The 24059-nt window shown below is 40.9% G+C and overlaps 1 protein-coding gene across 1 annotated transcript in view; it reads left to right on the top strand.

Annotated features, from left to right (window-relative positions):
* LOC100596705 (coiled-coil domain-containing protein 7) overlaps positions 1-24059 on the top strand; it is a 204774-nt gene that overhangs the window by 61352 nt on the left and 119363 nt on the right. Inside the window, exons 4-5 of the mRNA XM_030798646.1 lie at positions 2728-2838; positions 5815-5925. Coding sequence (XP_030654506.1) covers positions 2728-2838; positions 5815-5925 — 222 coding nt within the window. The remainder of the gene's footprint in view (positions 1-2727; positions 2839-5814; positions 5926-24059) is intronic.

The raw sequence follows: 24059 nt of genomic DNA, 5'->3' as shown, positions 1-24059 counted from the left end.
CTGTTGCTTGGTTTGCCAGCTTTGTCAAAGATCGGATGGTTGTAGGTGTGTGGCTTTATTCCTGAGTTCTCTAACCTGTTTCCTTGGTCTACGTGTATGTTTTTATACCACCACCATGCTGTTTTGGTTACTGTAACCTTGTAGAATAGTTTGAAATTCTGTAGTGTGCTATCTTGCACTTTGTTCTTTTTGCTGAAGATTGCTTTGGCTATTTGGGCTCTTTATTGCTCCATATGAATTTTAGAATAGGTTTTTCTTATTCTGTAAAAAAAAGTTGTTAGTAGTTTGATAGGAATAGCATAGAATATGTAAATTGCTCTGAGTAGTATGGCAATTTTAGCAATATTGATTCTTCCTGTCTATGAGCACAGAATGTTTTTCCACTTCTTTGTGTCATCTCTGATTTCTTTTAGCAGTGCTTTGTAATTCTCATTGTAGAGATCTTTCACCTTGCTGGTGAGTACTGCTGCAGCAGCAATGGCAGAGGGGCTGGTTGCCAGTTGCCAATGGGAATTCCACCCCATAGAAACACAGAGCTGCCACAGATGGAAGTGATCAGGCAGAGGTAGGGTGGCTGCGTTGAGGGCCAAGGTCGGAAGGCCCTGCTTAGTAAGGAGTAGCAAGGCCTGGGACCTGCATGGAAAACAGTCTGGCTGTTTTTCTTTATGGCACATGTCGCCTGTTGGAGGCACGTGATAGCTTTTGAGCTCTATACTCTCTCCCTAGCCTCAGGGCAACGGGGACTGGGGGGACTATGGCAGTGGCAAAAGCTGTGGGCCTATTGTGTTACCTCTGGAATCTCTGCCTCAGAGAAATGCAGAGCTGCAGCCAGCTCAAGTGATCAGGTTGGGGGGTGGGGGTGAGGTGGGTAGCTGTGCTGGGGACCTAGGCCGGTTGGCTTTGCTTGGCAAGGTGCCCCAGAGGTGAGGCCTACAGTCTGTCCACATTTCAGTATCCTAGATGGGGCCCTTATCCTGGGGCGCATGGGAGATCCCTGCCTCCCTTGTTGGCAGAGCTATGGCAGCTGGTCCCAGGGTGCTCAGGAATCCAAAGCCCTTGGAGCTCCACATGGGCCTGAACAGCGGCTCTGCCAAGACTCCATGCAGCTTTCTGTGTCAGTCTGGGGGCCCCAGGGAGTAGGGTTGGGCAGGATCTCTTGTGCCTAGGTTTGCAAAGGTTCCTGGCAGAGGTATGTGTCCCCAGGGACTCTCAAGCACTCTCTCTTTCCCCACGATGGGGAGCCTTCCTTGGCTCTGTGCCAATCCCAGGCAGGTAGCTGTCCTGTTTCACTCCTCTCTGCTCTCCATGGGTCACCACTACTTCCTTGATGAATCCCAAGATGGCCTCCTGGATGATCCAGTTGAAAAGCCCCTTGCCACTTACAAATTTGTAAGTTTACTTGCCACTCTGTCTTCTCTCCTGTGAAAGCAGTTCACACTAGCTGCTTCTAGTCAGCCATGTTGGTCTTAAAATCTAGATGTATTGCAGTTCCAAAATTATTTTAGAATTGCTTAGCACATGCTTCTAGAAAAACAAACCTACTGAAAATATTTTGTGATGTGTGTACCGTCTCTTCTCCACACACTTGCCCAAGTATTAGGGCATATGTTAAATATTGTATTGATGATTTACCTGTATGAGTTCTTTTTTCCCTTTAATAGGTTCACTAAGTTTGCTTTCAGTTTTAGTTTCTTCTTATCCTTTGTGATTTAATTTTATTTTTTTGAAATATATGAAAGCTGAAACTGATTCCAAAAGTAAAAAATATGCAAGATATACTTAGAGAAGTTCCATTCTTTCCCTAGTTCTCCCTCTTTCATCTTGTAGGTAATCAACTATATTGTATTCTTACATTTCACCTGTTTCATTTTGTAAAGCTAAGTATCTTTCTAATTTCCTTTCTTTCTTTTTTTAATCCTTCTTCCTTACCTAACGGTGGCTTACAAGTTTTCTCTTTTTTGGATTTTTTTTTTTTTTTCACTTAACATTGTCTCCTGGAAATCCCTACAGGTCAGTTTATAGAGATTTTTTTAAATTGCTTTTACAACTCTGTGTATAGCTATTGTACCACATTATTAACCATAACTTTCATTATACTATAGTTTATAGCAAGCTTGTCCAACCTGCCTTATTTTGTTGTTGTTGTCATTCTGGTCTGTTTTGTTTTAGGCTTTTAGCAGCCCAAAGCCATGGTTTTTAGTTTGTCTCTAGTGATAAGCGGAAAAGAGGAATGAGAAAGGGGCTTTACTGGCTCAACCAGAAGCAGAGACTAAGAATCCATGACTGTATTTTCTCTCTTGGACACCCCTAGAACTTTATGGTGTATACATTGGCTTATTCAACCAATATCCAATGCTTGAACATTTATGTGGTTTTGAGTATTTTGTAATTACAAATAATGCCATAATGATAATCTTGTACATATGTATTTTTATTGTTTGGTTTATGACATCTATATGATCTATACAATATAAATAATCTAGGAAAAATATAGACTAACTATATATGATTCCTAGAAATGTTTATAAAGAGAGAAAGCATCAACATACAGCCATTAAATTTCTTTTCAGCATTTTCTCATCAAATCTATTATTATTGTAATTTAGTTATAACTTTGTAGAAGTGACAGAGATTGCTCATGTAAATGTTTTATAAATTTGAAATACAGAAATTTCACAACAGATCCATTTTTCTATTTAGTGAAATAAATGTATTTTCTTTATGTAGCTCATAATGAAGTACCAAATGAAAGGCTTGTAGTTGAACATCAAGAATCATTGTCAAAAACCAAATTGCAAGTAAAGAAACAAGAAACTTCTACAGAGCAACCACTCACCAGTAAGTATAAAAATTACACATAACTTTACATTATTTTAAATTAGTCACAGCAAAGATATTTTTCTTCAGTTCATGAATATTGAATTTACAGAAATTTTACCTTGAACTTAAAGTATGAATACCATAAGATAACTAGAGAACAAAAGCTAGAGTATTTATTACTTTTAGTTAGTATTTCTGGTTGTAACAGTATTTTGTAGCCATGATCATGTGCTCAGTATTCACCAAGGACAATAACAGGCCAATAATTGTCTTTCAAAGAGTGTGTACCTTTTATACAACTCTAGGAAGTTACAGGTCCAAAAGCCCAATTTATTCCACTGACCTGTTCAGTAAGCTGTTTCCATTTGGCATCAATCAGTGAAAGTTTGCCAAGACCTGTAACTCAAATAAAGATCAGAGATGCTAAGGGGAACAGTGGCATAGGAGGCCTGTTGGACGGACTCCAGGGCATTCTGTTGGTTGAGGCCTGCTCCAAGGTAGAGGCCTTTTTGGTAACTTTAAAATGATTGCAATCAGGATTCCATCAAGGGAACTGCCAGTAGCAGAATAGGTTCACAAATTGCTTGGCCTCTTGTGTATTTGTTGCAATAGAGAGGGACTATAGTTTGACAGTTATCTCCTCAGGAGTGAGACGTGTTTCCTCTTTCTAGTTTACTCCCAGGAATTCCTCTTGGGTAACAAGGTCTTTGTACTTTTTATGTATTAATGGCCCAGCCATGTTGCTGCACGTGAGCCAATACAACATCCAGTCCTTGCTGGGTAGTGGATTTGCCTTGGCCTACTCCCTACCAGTAGTGAGTCATCAATGTCGTAGAAGATTAATAGGAACAGAACTGTTTCCAGATCATGGTTTTGTGGAGGGATTTTAAAGATGTATCGCAACCTGTTCCATATAAGACAAACTGTTCCTGATCATCTGTGTGGACAGGAATGCTGAAAAGGGCATTTGCTGTGTCAATTGCTTTATACCTACTTCCCTCAGCTTGGGTAATTACCTTTATGGACAGTCACAATGTCAGGTCATATCAGTGTTCTAAGAAGTACCATAGCATTAAGCTTCCCATAATCAATGGAGTTTATAGGCACCCAAGGTGATACACGGGCCAACTTAGTTATTGCATGGAGAAATAGTCTCATGAACATCTTTGGCTTCATGATCATGAAGAGCTGAGCAATAAGGGCAGTGATTTCTATTTCTCCCTCAGGTAATTTTTGGAGACCAATCTCTAGACACTTGTGGTTTAGAAGTTCACAGTCTTCCACATGCTTCACTAAAATGACCTTAACCGCAGTAGTTTGCCTTAGGGCTTGAGGCTGATGTGATTGGGGATTCACACAGAAGATACAGCTATATCAATAATATATTCAGTAGAGGGAATCATTAAAATGGAGGTTTGTAGTGGCCCAGTGGGACCCACCCATAGTTGTGTTTGGGTAAGGGTCATGTTTTTGGTGGCTTCAGACCTCATACCATATAGCATTATCTGTTTCACCCTCATCCTGGTGTCAGAGATTGTGGAGATAAATCATTGGTAAACTAGTATTCAAATGATGCGAGTTATGCAATTCTACACTATGACCTCTTTGAACTCTGACTTGGTATACATCCTCAGGTGCCACTGTGGAAATAGGGACGTTGGCCTAACCCCTAATTTTGTTTTGTTTTGAAAGCTGAGACTTCTGGGTAAACACAGACCATGTTCTCTGATTCATCTTAAGATCACTGTGATGGGTAGAGAAAATAGCACATGTGTTAGTTATAGGTATCATCACCATTTTGACTCTAGTGGGGCTGTATATTGGCCCTATGCCCTACTGCCTGGCCAGAAGATCCTTAGTGGGGAGTCCATCAAGCTCTTCTTTGAGACTTCATTGTTGAGTAACTAGACAATGCTTGCAGTGTCAGGGAACTCATCATGAGTGGGCCAAACTTTCAGAAAACAAATGATAGCCTGCAGAGAAAGGAGAGTGTCTCTAGTGCTCATATCTCTTTTTTTTCCCTGCCACCCTTCCTCATCTTCCTTGGACACTTTTAGGGCACTCAGAACAAGGGGCTGTGTTGTGACACACTATACATGGTGCCACTGTTGCACACTGTCTTAACACGATTACCTCCTTTATGGTAGAAGCAAACTACTCAAGTTCCTATAAACTCCTCAGGTCACTGGTGAGGTGAACCTGAGAGATCTTTATTCTTTCAAATTTAATATAAATCTCAAACAATTGTGTCATCATAGGCTCTCTGTTCATGCCAGGGACATATTTAGAGTTAACAATAGTCATTGGGTGCAACTCAGCAAGCAGTGTTTGCAGTGACTTGGTAACAAACTACTTTGTTTTCTGGTTTATCTTTCTGTGTTTATTTAATAAAGATAGATATCTCCTCATATTTTTCTTATTTCCTCTTCTTTCTTATTTAAAAGATAGTATACTAGATATTCTCTCTTTTGATTTTTTTCCACTAAACATTATTTCATAGAAATATCACCAAGTCAGTTTGTAGGGATCTTTTTCATTCCTTTTGTAACTGTATATACAGTTTTTTGGACCACATTATAGCCCATAGCTGATATTGTCATCATTTATATGCTTTACTCAACAGATCTATGCTTGTACATTTAGGTGGTTTTGAGTATTTGCAATTATGCTGTAATGAATAACCTGGTGCATATGCATTTTCATTGTTTGGTCTATGAATATGTATTAATTGAAAATATAAAAAACCTAAGAAAGCCAGAGACTAAGATTAAACATATTCAAAGTGCAAGAATATTGATATGATTAGATAGTTTCAACACACACCCACTGAAACTCTTCTCACCATTTTCATAGTAGATATAGCATTATGGTAATTTATTCATAACTTTACAAAAATGAGAGAAAATGCCCCTGCACACTTGTAAATTTGAAATCTATAGAATTTCAAATAGATTTATTTTTAATTTAGCGGACTAAACGCATCTTTTTCTGTAGCTCATGATAAAGAACCAGATGAAAATCTTATACTTAGGCATCAAGACTCGATGTCAAAATCAGAAATGCAGGTGAAGGAACAAAGAACTCTCAAAGGGCAAAGAATTACTAGTAAGTATAAAAAGTAAAGATAACTTTAAATTATTTAAAAGTAAGTTCATCCGAAGGTATTTTTGCTTTGGTTCACAAAAGTTTTAAACTTTGACTAAAATGTGAATACCCTACCATAATTAAAGAAAAAAGGGAAAAATATTGATACATTTTGCTTGAGATTTCTGGCCCTTAGATTATTTCATGACCACAGGACACACAGTATCCCCCAAAGTAGTGTGCCTTTCAGCCAACTGAAAGTAATTATGGGGCCAAAAACTTAATGGGCACCTCTCACCTGTGGCCTTCTTCCATAGGCACCAATCAGCAAAGATATTGCTAAGGTCCGCAACTCAAAACAGCAAATGGGGATCATAATAACCTAGGGAAAGGTAACCTAGGACACCTGTTTAAGGGACTCTAGGGCATCCTTTTGGTCATGGCCCCACTTAAACAGAATTTCTGGTAACCCCATAGATGAATGAACGTCATCAAGGATCCCACATAGGGAAAATGAGAGCGTATTTATCCAAACAGTTCCAGTAACTGCTGGGCTTTTTTTTTTTTTTTTTTTTTTTTTTTTTGAGACAGGGTCTCACTTTCTTGCCCAGACTAGACTGGAGTGCAGTGGCCCGATCTTGGCTCACCACAACCTCCACCTCCCAGGCTCAAGTGATTTTCCTGCCTCAGCCTCCCGAGTAGCTGAGATTATAGGCACGCACCACCACGTCTGCCTAATTTTTGTATTTTTAGTAGAGACAGGGTTTCACCATGTTGGCCAGGCTGGTCTCGAACTCCTGACCTCAAATGATCCACCCACCTTGGCCTCCCAAAGTGCTGGCATTGCAGGTGTGAGCCATTGCACCTAGCCTGGGCTTGTTTTTATTTGTTAGACCAGAAAGGATCAAAGCTTGGCAGTCTCCTCTGGAATGAGATGTCACCCTTTAGAAATCAATCCTAGGCATTTTATCCAGGTACTAGGTAACTGTATCTTGTCTGAACTAATGGCCCAGTTAAGAGCCGCTGGTGAGTCATTAGAGCATCCAGTCCTTTTGGGTGATGTCCTTGCTTGAGTCCACTGAAATGATATAATTAATATAATGAAAGGCTAGTCCTCCCCTTGGGACCAGGCCATTTAGAGGTCATTATGCGTTGATGACAGATATTAGAGCAGTTTGGTAGCCTTGTGGAAGGATATTAGTTATGTTTTCCAACTTATTCTATATAAGGTTAAACTGAACATCTAAGTGAAAAAAAGATATGGAAAGGCATTTGAGGTGTCAGTTGTTGCAAACAAGTTCCCTCAGTTTGGAAAATATCCTGTATGACAACTATAGTCTCATGTGTCTTTGGTGCCCAGGGCTGTAATATAGCATTGGACCAGCAAAATCAATTGAGTCATTATGCACCTGAGGGTATGTACAAGATCTACTTAGTTATTGAATGCAGAAATAGTCTCATGGAGAACTTTTGCTTCATTAAGCTCGACAAATGACAACAGCCATTTCTGTTTCTTCCTAGGAAGCTATTCTGGGAAACAAAGGTGCTAGGTGCTGTTAATCTGGATATTTACATTCTTCCATATGCCCCACTAAAATGACCTTAAATGCCTCAGTTTCCATCAGGGACTGGGATGAATGCAAGTGGGGGTTCACATAGAAAATACATCTATACCAACAATACATTTGGTGGGGGAGGGGAATAAAATGGAGTTTTGCAGTTGTCCGAAAGGATACTCTCATGGTAGTGTTTGATCAAGGGTCCTTTTGGTGGTGTCCTCAGATGCAAAACCAGAGAGCATTACTTCTTTTCCCCAGTTCCTGGTGTCAGAGGTTGTGGGGATCACAGGCACCTGTGCACCAGTATCCTAATGGCCCTAGAAATGCAATTTCTTCCCACCTTCCCTTTGAATTCTGACCTTACCATACATTCTCAGATTACCACTGGTAATATAGGGATCTTGGCCTAACTCTTAATTTTCTTTATTTTTGAGAGCATGAAGTTTGAGCAAAAGTAGTGGAGGGTTCTCTGATTGATTTCAATATCACTGGGAGGTGCAAAGGGAAGAGCACTTTTATTAGTCATAGGGGTCATCGCAGTCTGGATTTAGTGGGGCTGTGTGTTGGTACCCATGGCCCACTACCTGGCCAGGAGATTCTTGGTGAAAAGTCCATCAGTGTCCTACTTCAGATTCCATCGTTGATTAACTAGACTCATATATTTCTTGGGGAGAGCCCTTAACTAGATCATCCAGGAATGGGTGCCAAATTACCACTTTTAGGTCACACTGTTCACTGGTCACTCATTGCTATCTTGGTGGTAGATGCTTTTTCCATGCCCAGAAATTTGTCAGTTAAGATCTGAATTGTGCCACAAATTAATTGACATTATCTTATAAGGAGGTTTAATTGAGCTAGTAAAGGCTATGAAATGAAACTAGAGATCTGAGTCTGGTCAAATCTTGTCATTACTGTCCTCACTCCATCAGTGACCTTAGAGACAGTGGAGTGGCTCAAGGGCCATTATAGCCTCTGCAGATGAAGGCCCAAACATGTTTTCCAGTAGCAGGGAACACAACTGTCCTCACTCCATCAGTGACCTTAAAGACAGCGGAGTGCCTCAAGAGGCCATTGTAGCCTCTGCAGATGATGGCCCAAACATGTTTTCCAGTAGCAGGGAACATGTCATGGGTGGGCAATCCTGTCAGAGCCAAAAATAGTACCCAACTGAGGAAGGAGAGGGTTTCAGATGTTTACATCATTCGTCCCCCTTTCCTGCACTTCCTTAGGCAATATGGGCACTGTCAAGATCCTCTTAAGGAGGCATTCTGTAGTGATAAGCTCCACAATATGCCCCTCTCACTCCCTAAGTTAAACAAGATTATTGCTTTCTTGTGAAGGCACACTACCCACGTCTCTTAGTTCCTGGGCAAAATGATCATCAGGAATCTGCTTTTCATTAAAGCATGAGTCTCAATAACTGACTGCATTACAGGCTGTCCACCATTTTTAGGGGAGTGCCTAGGGCTAAGAATAGTCATTAGGTACAACTCAGTATGCAGAGTCTCCAACTTTTTTGAGTGCATTGACTTAGGGCCAGGAGCAGTAACCACAAAATTGCTTCCCTAGCTTTGTCAGAGCCCACCTGCTGGATTTTTCAATTGACTCATTGGATATCTTGGTATGTGAATCAGAGGATAAAGAGACTATTGTTCCATGTCAGAATTGAAAAGCTCATGTAAATAACACATTAGCGTTCTAGAAAACCGCATGGTGTCTGCTGGCACTTTCTAAGAGAGATGATTGATTGACATGACTGGCAGAGTGCCCTGTGGGATGCTGAGTCTCTTGCAATTGATCCAGTAGCCTCCCCATCCCCCTTCCACTGAGAGTGTCCTGCAGGCTCACTAGCACTTATCAAAGTGTTCCTTCCAGAAAGGCTTTGTGCTTCATTGACCACCCTGCTCTTTGTGGTAGTTTGTCAGAAACAGAAATGCCAGTTTTTGAGTTGGTCTATTAAGATAACATGCCAAACTCAAAGTAACAATTAACCTTATTCACTTACTAGCATATTAAAAGCCATAGCCTAGATAGAGGCAGGTCCCCAGCTCTACCAGTGTCCCATTTTACCCCACAGAAAAGCACTTAGCAAGGGTCAGATGCATCAGTGTAGACTGTGTGAGTGGGCATGGGATGGGGTTGTCTCACAGTGGAAGGAGTCCCAAACAAGAAACTATTTTCCATTTTATGGACCCTGAGGCTGAGTTAGCTGGAGCTCTGAACCACATGAATACCTTTAGTTATTTGCTCCCTATTCTAATTCCTCTCAAATTGATACTAGAACAACAACTAAAAAGATTTCATGATTTGTTTACACTCCACCTCCACCTCTCACGTCCAATAGTGAGGGTTTATGTCAAATACTATATTGATGAGTTATTGTTTTTATTTTTTCTTCAATGATTTCATTTCATCATTTCCTTTTAATTTTCATCCCACCTTCTTTTCCTTGATGATTTAATTTTGTTTTTGAAATCTGTAGGACATGAAACTACTTTCAAAAGTAAAACGATGTATATGCAAAAAGTTATACTTAGAGGAGTATATTTTCTTCCCCAGTCCTCTCCCCTCATTTTGTAGGTAACCAATAATATTGTTTCTTATATCTTTCCTGTGCTTCTTTTTGTAAAGATAACTGTCTCTCTATTTCCTTCTCTATTTTTTTTCTCATTTCTTCATCTTCCTTCCCCAAAGATGGCATTCAAGTTTTCCCCTTTGTAGGTATTTTTTTCCTCCACATTATTCTTTGAAATCCCTTCAGGTCAATTTATAGACATGTTTAATTTGTTTTACAGTTACACTTACAGTTGTTTGTACCACATTATTTACCATATGTACTATACCATAGTATGTGGTACGGCACATCCTTGAATAACATCATTTTGTTCAACATTGTTTGATTATAATGTTAATAAGAAAAAATTTGATTCCTAGCCAGGCACATGGTCTGGAGTTAGCACATTCTCCCTGTGTCTGCATGAATTTTCTCCGGGTGCTCCAATTTCCTCCCACATTCCAAAGATATGTATGTTAGGTAAATTGAAGTGTCTAAATGGTCCCTGTCTGAGTGAGTGTGGGTATGTGTCTGAGTGCACCCTGATATGGCATGGCATTCTGTCCAGGGCTGGTTCCCCCTTGTGCTGTGAGCTGCTAGGATATGTTCCAACCACCTGCAAACCTTAACTGGAATAAGTGGGCTGCAAAACAAGTGATGAATATGTAGTTGAGCATATAGTTTATGGAAATTTTACACTTTACAGTGTGAATACCTTAAAATAACTAGGGAACAAAAGCCATATAATATTTGGTTGGAATTTCTGGTCTTGAGACTATTTTATGGCATGCTCATGTGCTTGGTGTCCACCAAATCCAATAAAAGTCATTAGTCTATCAAAGGGTGTTTGCTTTCAGCCAACTGTAGGAGATTATGGGTCCAAGTGTTCAACAGGAACCTTGGGACATGTGGCAGTATCCTTCTGTCGTAGACTCTAATTGGCAAACAGAGAGATTGGTGAGATGTGTAACTCAAATGACAAAATGCATCAGAGAAGGCCAACGGGAAAAACAGCCTATGTGGTCACTGGAGGGTCTCCAGAACATCCTATCTTTAGGCTGCACCTAAGGGTAGAGGTCTTATTGGTAACCTGATAGATGGTGTCATGAAGATGCCAATTAAGGGAATGTGAGAGCTCTAGTCTGGGCTTTCCTTTCACTTGTTGGGGCTGAGAGTGACTAAAGCTGAGAGTGACCCAGCCCTTGCCGGGTAGTGTTTTTGTCTGGGCCCAGTGGAAGATGCGATGAATATAGTGGAAGGCCAGTGCTTCATCTGGGAGTGGTGCTGTTTTCACGTCACAGCCTTGAGGAGGACATTAAAGGTGTAATGCAGCCCATTTAATGTAAGGCAGACTGATCTTGATCATCTTTGTGGACAAGGATGCCAAAAAGGGCATTTACAATGTCAATTGCTTTATAACTGTTTCCCTCAGCTTGGGTAGTAGCCTCTGTGATAGTCATAGTGTCAGGTAACACCAGTGCCAAAGACAGAACTATAGCATGAGCCACCAATAGTCAGTTATTTTCCAGGCACACAATGCCTTAAGCAAAAGGCCAGTTGGTGAACTTTGGCTTCCTTAAGCACAGCAATGAAGACTTTTTTTTTTTTTTTAATCCCCAGGACAGTTGATAGTGTTTTTAAGAGACAAAGACAATAGGTGCTTGTAGTCTGGCGGGTTTAGTCTTCCATATACCCCACCAAAATGGTCCTAATTGCAACAATTCCCCTCAGGGACTGGGGGTGAATACAGTCAGGGGTAGACATAGACAATATGTCATAACAATAACCCATTCAGTAATGGGTTCCATAATGATGGAAGTATGTAGTGGCTTGAAGAGACCTACCTATAGTCAGATTAGGATCTTGGTCATGGTGGCCTCCAACTGAAAACCAGAAAACATTATCTATTTCCACCTCATTCTCATGCCAGGGATTTTGGGGATCACAGTCACCTGTGCATTATTATGCAAAAGGCCCAAGAAATGAAATTCTCCATGTCCACTTTGAACTTTAACTTTGATATAGGGCCTCCATTCCTCACTGGGGACATAGGGACATTGGCCATGTCATAGTCTTGTCTTCTGTTTTTTTTTTTTTAGCCAAAAGATTTGCATAAAAATTGGCAGGACTCTCTAATTCATTTCAAAATTCAATGGGAGAAGAGGAGAGCAGCATTTGTATTAGTTATAGGGGCCAGCACTAGGCAGAACCTAGGAGGCTGCCATTGAGCCCAAAATGGCACACTACCACCAGGCCATGAGTTCCCTGGTGAAGAGCCGATTAATCTCCTTTTTTGAGTCCTTATTGCTGGGTAACCAAACCTAGGGATCTCTGGTGAGGCCCTTACCTAGATCATTGAGAAGTGTGTGCCCAGTGACTAGTTTTATGTTGCTGTCTCTGATGATCTCTTTTTGCTTTTTTGTAGCAGTTGCTTCTTCCATGCTGAGGAATTTGACATGTATAGGCCATTGCTTACAGTATCACAATACATGAAAAAAATTATGATCTAGATCAGTGGTCCTCAACCTTTTTTGCACCAGAGAAAGTGAACAAAATTAACATTTTTTCCATGGACCAGGGCTGAGGTGGGGGATGGTTTTGGGATGATTCAAGTGCATTACATTTATTGTTCACTTTATTTATATTATTACATTGTAATATGTAATGAAATAATTATACACCATAATGTAGAATGAGTGGGAGCCCTGAGCTTGTTTTCCTGCAATTAGATGGTCCCATGTGCGGCATGGAAGATAGTGACAGATCATCAAGCGTTAGATTCTCATAAAGAACACACAACCTGGAACCACCCAAGGTGGCCTAATAGGAACAGCTCCCAGCTACAGCTCCTAACATGAGCGACCCAGAAGATGGGTGATTTCTGCATTTCCAACTGAGGTACTGAGTTCATCTCAATGGGACTGGTTGGACAGTGGGTGCAGCCCATGGAGTGTGAGCCGAAATGGCAGGACATCGCCTGACCCAGGAAGCATTAGGGGTCAGGGAATTCCCTTTCCTAGTCAATGGAAGCCATGACAGACGGTACCTGGAAAATCAGGACACTCCTGCCCTAATACAGCGCTTTTCCAATGGTCTTAGCAAACGGCACACCAGGAGATTATATCCTGCACCTGGCTTGGCAGGTCCCACACCCATGGAGCCTTGCTCACTGCTAGCACAGCAATCCGAGATCAAACTGAGAGGTGGCAGCGAGGATGAGGGAGGGGCATCTGCCATTGCTGAGGCTTGACTAGGTAAACAAAGCAGCTCAGAAGCTCGAACTGGGTGGAGCCCACTGCAGCTCAACAAGGCCTGCCTGCCTGTATAGACTTCACCTCTGGGGGCAGGGCATAGCTGAACAAAAGGCAGCAGAAACTTCTGCAGACTTAAATGTCCCTGTCTGACAGCTTTGAAGAGAGCAGTGGTTCTCCCCACATGGAGTTTGAGATCTGAGAATGGACAGACTGCTTCCTAAAGTGGGTCCCAGACCCCCCAGTAGCCTAACTGGGAGACACCTCCCAGTAGGGGCTGACTGACACCTCATACAGCCAGCGGCCCCTCTGAGACAAAGCTTCCAGAGGAAGGATCAGGCAGCAACCTTTGCTCTTCTGCAATATTTGCTGTTCTGAAGCCTCCGCTGGTGATACCCAGGCAAACAGGGTCTGGAGTGGACCTCCAGCAAGCTGCAACAGACCTACAGCTGAGGGTCCTGACTGTTAGAAGGAAAACTAACAAACAGAAAGGAATGGCATCAACATCAGCAAAAACAACATTCACACCAAAACCCCATTTATAGGTCACCATCATCAAAGACCAAAGGTAGATAAAACCACAAAGATGGGGAGAAACCAGAGCAGAATAGCTGAAAATTCTAAACACCAGAGCACTTCTTCTCCCCCAAAGGATCGCAGGTCCTTGCCAGCAACGGAACAAAGCTGGACGGAGAATGACTTTGACGAGTTGGGAGAAGTAGGCTTCAGAAGATCGGTAATAATAAACTTTTCTGAGCTAAAGGAGGATGCTCAAACCCATTGCAAGGAAGCTAAAAACCTTGAAAAAAAGGTTAGAAGAAAAGCTAACTAGAATAAACAGCATAGAGAAGACCTTAAATGACCTGATGGAGCTGAAAACCATGACACGAGAACTACGTGACGCATGCACAAGCTTCAGTAAACAATTCGATCAAGTGGAAGAAAGGGTATCAGTGATTGAAGATCAAATGAATGAAATGAAGTGAGAAGAGAAGTTTAGAGAAAAAAGAGTAAAAAGAAATGAACAAATCCTCCAAGAAATATGGGACTATGTGAAAAGAACAAATCTACGTTTGATTGGTGTGCCTGAAAGTGACAGGGAGAATGGAACAAAGTTGGAAAACACTCTTCAGGATATTATCCAGGAGAACTTCCCCAACCTAGCAAGGCAGGCCAACATTCAAATTCAGGAAATACAGAGAATGCCACAAAGATACTTCTCGAGAAGAGCAACCCCAAGACACATAATTGTCAGATTCACCAAGGTTGAAATGAAGGGAAAAATGTTAAGGGCAGCCAGAGAGAAAGGTTGAGTTACCCACAAAGGGAAGCCCATCAGACTAACAGCAGATCTCTCAGCAGAAACTGTACAAGCCAGAAGAGAGTGGGGGCCAATATTAAACATTCTTTTTTTTATTATTATACTTTAAGTTTTAGGGTACATGTGCACAACGTGCAGGTTTGTTACATATGTATACATGTGCCATGCTGATGTCCTGCACCCATTAACTCATCATTTAACATTAGGTATATCTTCTAATGCTATCCCTCTGCTCTCCCCCTACCCCACAACAGGCCCCAGTGTGTGATGTTCCCCTTCCTGTGTCCATGTGTTCTCATTGTTCCATTCCCACCTATGAGTGAAAACATGCAGTGTTTGGTTTTTTTGTCCTTGTGATAGTTTGCTGAGAATGATGGTTTCCAGCTTCATCCATGTCCCTACAAAGGACATGAACTCATCCTTTTTTATGGCTGTGTAGTATTCCATGGTGTATACGTGCCACATTTTCTTAATCCAGTCTATCGTTGTTGGACATTTGGGTTGGTTCCAAGTCTTTGCTATTGTGAATAGTGCCACAATAAACATACGTGTGCATGTGTCTTTATAGCAGCATGATTTATAGTCCTTTGGGTATATACCCAGTAATGGGATGGCTGGGTCAAATGGTATTTCTAGTTCTAGATCCCTGAGGAATTGCCACACTGACGTCCACAATGGTTGAACTAGTTTATAGCAGCAGTGTAAAAGTGTTCCTATTTCTATACATCCTCTCCAGCACTTGTTGTCTCCTGACTTTTTAATGATCGCCATTCTAACTGGTGAGAGATGGTATCTCAATGTGGTTTTGATTTGCATTTCTCTGATGGCCAGTGATGATGAGCATTTTTTCATCTGTCTGTTGACTGCATAGATGTCTTCTTTTGAGAAGTGTCTGTTCATATCCTTTGCCCCCTTGTTGATGGGTTTGTTTGTTTTTTTCTTGTAAATTTGTTTGAGTTCATTGTAGATTCTGGATATTAGCCGTTTGTCAGATGAGTAGATTGCAAAAATTATTTCCCATTCTGTAGGTTGCCTGTTCACTCTGACGGTGGTTGCTTTTGCTGTGCAGAAGCTCTTTAGTTTAATTAGATCCCATTTGTCAATTTTGGCTTTTGTTGCCATTGCTTTTGGTGTTTTAGACATGAAGTCCTTGCCCATGCCTATGTCTTGAATGGTATTGCCTAGGTTTTCTTCTAGGGTTTTTATGGTTTTACATCTAACTTTTAAGTTTTTAATCCATCTTTTTTTTATTTTTTATTTTTGGTTTAAGTTTACGGTTTTAGGTCTGACATTTAAGTCTTTAATCCATCTTTTTTTTATTATTATTATACTATAGGTTTTAGGGTACATGTGCACAATGTGCAGGTTTGTTACATATGTATCCATGTGCCATGTTGTTTTGCTGCACCCATTAACTCGTCATTTAGCATTAGGTATATCTCCTAATGCTGTCCCTCCCCACTCCCCCCACCCCACAACAGTCCCCAGAGTGTGATGTTCCCCTTCCTGTGTCCATAAGTTCTCACTGTTCAATTCCCACCTATGAGTGAGAACATGCGGTGTTTGGTTTTTTGTCCTTGCGATAGTTTACTGAGAATGATGTTTTCCAGTTTCATCCATGTCCCTACAAAGGACATGAACTCATCATTTTTTATGGCTGCATAGTATTCCATGGTGTATATGTGCCACATTTTCTTAATCCAGTCTATCGTTGTTGGACATTTGGGTTGGTTCCAAGTCTTTGCTATTGTGAATAGTGCCGCAATAAACATACGTGTGCATGTGTCTTTATAGCAGCATGATTTATAGTCCTTTGGGTATATACCCAGTAATGGGATGGCTGGGTCAAATGGTATTTCTAGTTCTAGATCCCTGAGGAATCGCCACACTGACTTCCACAATGGTTGAACTAGTTTACAGTCCCACCAACAGTGTAAAAGTGTTCCTATTTCTCCACATCCTCTCCAGCACCTGTTGTTTCCTGACTTTTTAATGATGGCCATTCTAACTGGTGTGAGATGGTATCTCACTGTGGTTTTGATTTGCATTTCTCTGATGGCCAGTGATGATGAGCATTTTTTCATGTGTTTTTTGGCTGCATAAATGTCTTCTTTTGAGAAGTGTCTGTTCATGTCCTTTGCCCACTTTTTGATGGGGTTGTTTGTTTTTTTCTTGTAAATTTGTTTGAGTTCATTGTAGATTCTGGATATTAGCCCTTTGTCAGATGAGTAGGTTGCAAAAATTTTCTCCCATTCTGTAGGTTGCCTGTTCACTCTGATGGTAGTTTCTTTTGCTGTGCAGAAGCTCTTTAGTTGAAGTAGATCCCATTTGTCAATTTTGGCTTTTGTTGCCACTGCTTTTGGTGTTTTAGACATGAAGTCCTTGCCCATGCCTATGTCCTGAATGGTATTGCCTAGGTTTTCTTGTAGGATTTTAATGGTTTTAGGTCTAACATTTAAGTCTTTAATCCATCTTGAATTAATTTTTGTATAAGGTGTAATGAAGGGATCCAGTTTCAGCTTTCTACATATGGCTAGCCAGTTTTCCCAGCACCATTTATTAAATAGGGAATTCTTATCCCATTGCTTGTTTTTGTCAGGTTTGTCAAAGATCAGATAGTTGTAGATATGCGGCATTATTTCTGAGGTCTCTGTTCTGCTCCATTGGTCTATATCTCTGTTTTGCTACCAGTGCCATGCTGTTTTGGTTACTGTAGCCTCGTAGTATAGTTGGAAGTCAGGTAGCATGATGCCTCCAGCTTTGTTCTTTTGGCTTAGGATTGACTTGGCGATGCAGGCTCTTTTTTGGTTCCATATGAGCTTTAAAGTAGTTTTTTCCAATTCTGTGAAGAAAGTCATTGGTAGCTTGTTGGGGATGGCATTGAATCTATAAATTACCTTGGGCAGTATGGCCATTTTCACGATATTGATTCTTCCTATCTATGAGCATGGAATGTTCTTCCATTTGTATGTGTCCTCTTTCATTGTGCAGTGGTCTGTAGTTCTCCTTGAAGAAGTCCTTCACATCCCTTGTAAAGTTGGATTCCTAGGTATTTTATTCTCTTTGAAGCAAATGTGAATGGGAGTTCACTCATGATTTGGCTCTCTGTTTGTCTGTTATTGGTGTATAAGAATGCTTGTGATTTTTGCACATTAATTTTATATCCTGAGACTTTGCTGAAGTTGCTTATCAGTTTAAGGAGATTTTGATCTGAGACAATGGGGTTTTCTAGATATACAATCATGTCATCTGCAAACAGGGACAATCTGACTTCCTCTTTTCCTAATTGAATACCCTTTATTTCCTTCTCCTGCCTGATTGCCCTGGTCAGAACTTCCAACACTATGTTGAATAGGAGTGGTGAGAGAGGGCATCCCTGTCTTGTGCCAGTTTTCAAAGGGAATGCTTCCAGTTTTTGCCCATTCAGTATGGTATTGGCTGTGGGTTTGTCATAGATAGCTCTTACTATTTTGAGATACATCCCATCAATACCTAGTTTATTGAGAGTTTTTAGCATGAAGGTTGTTGAATTTTGTCAAAGGCCTTTTCTGCGTCTATTGAGATAATCATGTGGTTTTTGTCTTAGGTTCTTTTTATATGATGAATTACGTTTATTGATTTGCATATGTTAAACCATCTTGCATCCCAGGGATGAAGTCCACTTGATCATGGTGGATAAGCTTTCTGATGTGCTGCTGGATTCAGTTTGCCAGTATTTTATTGAGGATTCTTGCATCCATGTTCATCATGGATATTGGTCTAAAATTCTCTTTTTTTTGTTGTGTCTCTGCCAGGCTTTGGTATCAGGATGATGCTGGCCTCATAAAATGAGTTACAGAGGATTCCCTCTTTTTCTATTGACTGGAATAGTTTTAGAAGGAATGGTACCAGCTCCTCCTTGTACCTCTGGTAGAATTCGGCTGTGAATCCAGCTGGTCCTGGACTTTTTTAAGTTGGTAAGCTATTAATTATTGCCTCAATTTCAGAGCCTGTTATTGGTCTATTCAGGGATTCAAATTCTTCCTTGTTTAGTTTTGGGAGGGTGTATGTGTTGAGGAATTTATCCATTTCTTCTACATTTTCTAGTTTATTTGCATAGAGATGTTTATAATATTCTCTGATGGTAGTTGGTATTTCTGTGGGATCAGTGGTGATATCCCCTTTATCACTTATTATTGCGTCTATTTGAGTCTTCTCTCTTTTCTTTTTCATTAATCTTGCTAGCAGTCTATCAATTTTTATGATCTTTTTAAAAAACCAGCTCCTGGATTCATTAATTTTTTTGAAAGGTTTTTTGTGTCTCTATCTCCTTCAGTTCTGCTCTGATCTTAGTTACTTCTTGCCTTCTGCTAGCTTTTGAATTTGTTTGCTCTTGCTTCTCTAGTTCTTTTAATTGTGATGCTAGAGTGTCAATTTTAGATCTTTCCTGCTTTCTCTTGTGGGCATTTAGTGCTATAAATTTCCCTCTACACACTGCTTTGAATGTGTCCCAGAGATTCTGGTGTTTTGTGTCTTTGTTCTCATTGGTTTCAAAGAACATCTTTATTTCTGCCTTCATTTCGTTATGTACCCAGTAGTCATTCAGGAGCAGGTTGTTCAGTTTCCATGTAGTTGAGCAGTTTTGAGTGAGTTTCTTAATCCTGAGTTCTATTTTGATTACACTGTGGTCTGAGAGACAGTTTGTTATAATTTCTGTTCTTTTACATTTGCTGAGGAGTGCTTTACTTCCAACTATGTGGTCAATTTTGGAATAAGTGTGGTGTGGTGCTGAAAAAAATGTATATTCTGTTGATTTGGGGTGGAGAGTTCTATAGATGTCTATTAGGTCCACTTGGTGCAGAGCTGAGTTCATTTCCTGGATATCCTTGTTAACTTTCTGTCTCGTTGATCTGTCTAATATTGACAGTGGGGTGTTAAAATCTCCCATTATTATTGTGTGGGAGTCTAAATCTCTTTCTAGGTCTCTAAGGACTTTCTTTATGAATCTGGGTGCTCCTGTATTGGGTGTATACATATTTAGGATAGTTAGCTCTTCTTGTTGAATTGATCTCTTTACCATTATGTAATGCCCTTCTCTATCTCGTTTCATCTTCGTTGCTTTGAAAGCTGCTTTATCAGAGACTAGTATTGCAACCCCTGCCTTTTTTTGTTTTCCATTTGCTTGGTAGATCTTCCTCCATCCCTTTATTTTGAGCCTATGTGTGTCTCTGCATGTGAGACGGGTTTCCTGAATACAGCACAGTGATGGGTCTTGACCCTTTATCCAATTTACCAGTCTGTGTCTTTTAATTGGAGCTTTTAGCCTATTTACATTTAAGGTTAATATTGTTTTGTGTGAATTTGATCCTGTCATTATGATGTTAGCTGGTTATTTTGCTCGTTAGTTGATGCAGTTTCCTCCTAGCCTCAATGGTCTTTACAATTTGGCATGTTTTTGCAGTGGCTGGTACCGGTTGTTCCTTTCCATGTTTAGTGCTTCCTTCAGGAGCTCTTTTAGGGCAGGCTTGGTGGTGACAAAATCTCTCAGCATTTGCTTGTCTGTAAAGGATTTTATTTCTCCTTCACTTATGAAGCTTAGTTTGGCTGGATATGAAATTGTGGGTTGAAAATTCTTTTCTTTAAGAATGTTGAATATTCGCCCCCACTGTCTTCTGGCTTGTAGGGTTTCTGCTGAGAGATCAGCTGTTAGTCTGATGGGCTTCCCTTTGTGGGTAACCCGACCTTTCTGTCTGGCTGCCCTTAACATTTTTTCCTTCATTTCAACTTTGTTGAATCTGACAATTATGTGTCTTGGAGTTGCTCTTCTCGAGGAGTATCTTTGTGGCATTCTCTGTATTTCCTGAATTTGAATGTTGGCCTGCCTTGCTAGGTTGGGGAAGTTCTCCTGGATAATATCCTGCAGAGTGTTTTCCAACTTGGTTCCATTCACCCTGTCACTTTCAGGTACACCAATCAGATGTAGATTTGGTCTTTTCACAGAGACCCATATTTCCTGGAGGCTTTGTTCATTTCTTTTTATTTTTTTCTCTAAACTTCTCTTCTCGCTTCATTTCATTCATTTGATCTTCTATCACTGATACCCTTTCTTCCGGATGATCGAATCGGCTACTGAGGCTTGTGCATTCGTCACATAGTTCTCGTACCTTGGTTTTCAGTTCCATCAAGTCCTTTAAGGACCTCTCTGCATTGGTTATTCTAGTTAGCCATTCGTCTAATTGTTTTTCAAAGTTTTTAACTTCTTTGCCATGGGTTCGAACTTCCTCCTTTAGCTCAGAGTTGTTTCATCATCTGAAGCCTTCTTCTTTCGACTCGTAAAAGTTATTCTCCACCCAGCTTTGTTCCATTGCTGGTGAGGAGCTGTGTTCCCTTGGAGGAGGAGCGGTGCTCTGATTTTTAGAATTTTCACTTTTTCTGCTCTGTTTTTTCTCCATCTTTGTTATCTACTTTGGTCTTGGATGATGGTGACGTACAGATTGGGTTTTGGTGTAGATGTCCTTTCTGTTTGTTAGTTTTCCTTCTAACAGTCAGGACCCTCAGCTGCAGGTCTGTTGGAGTTTGCTGGAGGTCCACTCCAGACCCTGTTTGCCTGGGTGTCAGCAGTGGAAGCTGCAGAACAGCGGATATTGGTGAACAGCAAATGTTGCTTCCTGATCGTTCCTCTGGAAGTTTTGTCTCAGAGGAGTACCCAGCTGTGTGAGGTGTCAGTCTTCCCCTACTGGGGGGTGCCTCCCAGTTAGGCTACTCGGGGGTCAGGGACCCACTTTAGGAGGCAGTCTGTCCATTCTCAGATCTCAAATTCCATGCTGGGAGAACCACTACTCTCTTCACAGCTGTCAGACAGGGACATTTAAGTCTGCAGAGGTTTCTGCTTTCTTTTGTTTGGGTATGCCCTGCCCCCAGAGGTGGATTCTACTGAGGCAGGCAGGCCTCCTTGAACTGTGGTGGGCTCCACCCAGTTCGAGCTTCCCAGCCACTTTGTTTACCTACTCAAGCCTCGGCAATGGCAGGCGCCCTTCCCCCAGCTTCGCTGCCGCCTTGCAGTTTGATCTCAGACTGCTGTGCTAGCAGTGAGTGAGGCTCCGTGGGCATAGCACCCTCCGAGCCAGGCGCGGGATATATTCTCCTGGTGTGCCATTTGCTAAGGCCGTTGGAAAAGCGCAGTATTAGGGTGGGAGTGACTTGATTTTCCAGGTGCCATCTGTCACCCCTTTCCTTGGCTAGGAAAGGGAATTCCCTGATGCCTTGCGCTTCCCGGGTGAGGCAATGCCTCACCCTGCTTCGGCGCACCCACTGTTCTGCACCCACTGTCCGACAATCCCCAGTGAGATGAACCCAGTTCATCCTCAGTGGGAAATGCAGAAATCATTCGTCTTCTGCGTCGCTCACGCAGGGAGCTGTAGACTGGAGCTGTTCCTATTCAGCCATCTTGGCTCCCAATATTAAACATTCTTACAGAAAAGAATTTTCAACCCACAATTTCATATCCAGCCAAACTAAGCTTCGTAAGTGAAGGAGAAATAAAATCCTTTACAGACAAGCAAGTGCTGAGATTTTGTCACCACCAGGCCTGCCTTACAAAAGCTCCTGAAGGAAGCACTAAACATGGAAAGGAACAACCGGTACCATCCACTGCAAAAACATGCCAAATTGTAAAGACCATCGATGCTAGGAAGAAACTGCATCAACTAATGGGCAAAAGAACCAGCTGACATAAAAATGACAGGATCAAATTCACACATTACAATATTAAACTTAAATGTAAATGGGCTAAATGCTCTAATTAAAAGACACAGACTGGCAAATTGGATAAAGAATCAAGACCCATCAGTGTGCTGTATTCAGGAAAACCATCTCACGTGCAGAGACACACATAGGCTCAAAATAAAGGGATGGAGGAAGATCTACCAAGCAACTGCAAAACGAAAAGGCAGGGGTTGCAATCCTAGTCTCTGTAAAAACAGGCTTTAAACCAACAAAGATCAATAGAGACAAAGAAGGCCATTACATAATGGTAAAGGGATCAATTCAACAAGAAGAGCTAACTTTCCTGAATATGTATGCACCCAATACAGTAGCACTGAGATTCATAAAGAAAGCCCTTAGAGACCTACAAAGATACTTAGACTCCCACACAATAATAATGGGAGACTTTAACACCCCACTGTCAACATTAGATGGACCAACGAGACAGAAAGTTAACAAGGATATCCAGGAATTGAACTCAGCTTGCACCAAGTGGACCTAATAGACATCTACAGAACTTTCTACCACAAATCAACAGAATATGCATTCTTCTCAGCACGTCATCGCATTTATTCCAAAATTGACTACATAATTGGAAGTAAAGCACTCCTCAGCAAATGTAAAAGCAAAGAAATTATAACAAACTGTCTCTCAGACCACAGTGCCATCAATTTAGAACTCAGGATTGAGAAACTCATTCAAAACTGCTTAACTACGTGGAAACTGAACAACCTGCTCCTGAATGACTACTGGGTAAATAATAAACGGAGGCAGAAATAAAGATGTTCTTTGAAACCAATGAGAACAAAGACACAACATACCGGAATCTCTGGGACACATTCAAAGCAGTGTGTAGAGGGAAATTTATAGCACTAAATGCCCACAAGAGAAAGCAGGAAAGATCTAAAATCAATACCTTAACATCACAATTAAAAGAACTAGAGAAGCAAGAGCAAACACATTCAAAAGGTAGCAGAAAGCAGGAAATAACTAAGATCAGAGCAGAACTGAAGGAGATAGAGACACAAAAAGCCCTTCAAAAAATCAATGAATCCAGGAGCTGGTTTTTTGAAAAGGTCGACAGAATAGATAGATGGCTAGCAAGACTAATGAAGAAGAAAAGAGAGAAGAATCAAATAGATGCAATAAAACATGATAAAGGGGATATCACCACTGATCCCACATAAATACAAACTACCATCAAAGAATACTATAAAAACCTCTACACAAATAAACTAGAAAATCTAGAAGAAATGGATAAATTCTTGGACACATATGCCTTCCCAAGACTAAAGCAGGAAGAAGTTGAATCCCTGAATAGACCAATAACAGGCTCTGAAATAGAGGCAGTAATTAATAGCCTACCAACCAAAAAAGGTCCAGGACCAGATGGATTCACAGCGGAATTCTACCAGAGGTACAAAGAGGAGCTGACACCATTCCTAATGAAACTATTCCAATCAGTAGAAAAAGAGGGCATCCTCCCCAACTCATTTTATGAGGCCAGCATAATCCTGATACCAAAGCCTGGCAGAGACACAACCAAAGAAGAGAATTTTAGACCAATATACCTGATGAACATCAATGCAAAAATCCTCAATAAAATACTGGCAAACTGAATTCAGCAGTATATCAAAACGCTTATCCACCACAATTAAGCTGGCTTCATCCCTGGAATGCAAGGCTGGTTCAACATATGCAAATCAATAAACCTAATCCATCATATA

Source organism: Nomascus leucogenys, chromosome 18 (genome assembly GCF_006542625.1).
Source record: "Nomascus leucogenys isolate Asia chromosome 18, Asia_NLE_v1, whole genome shotgun sequence".
NCBI lineage: Eukaryota > Metazoa > Chordata > Mammalia > Primates > Hylobatidae > Nomascus > Nomascus leucogenys.
This window is presented reverse-complemented; position numbering and strand designations above follow the sequence as displayed.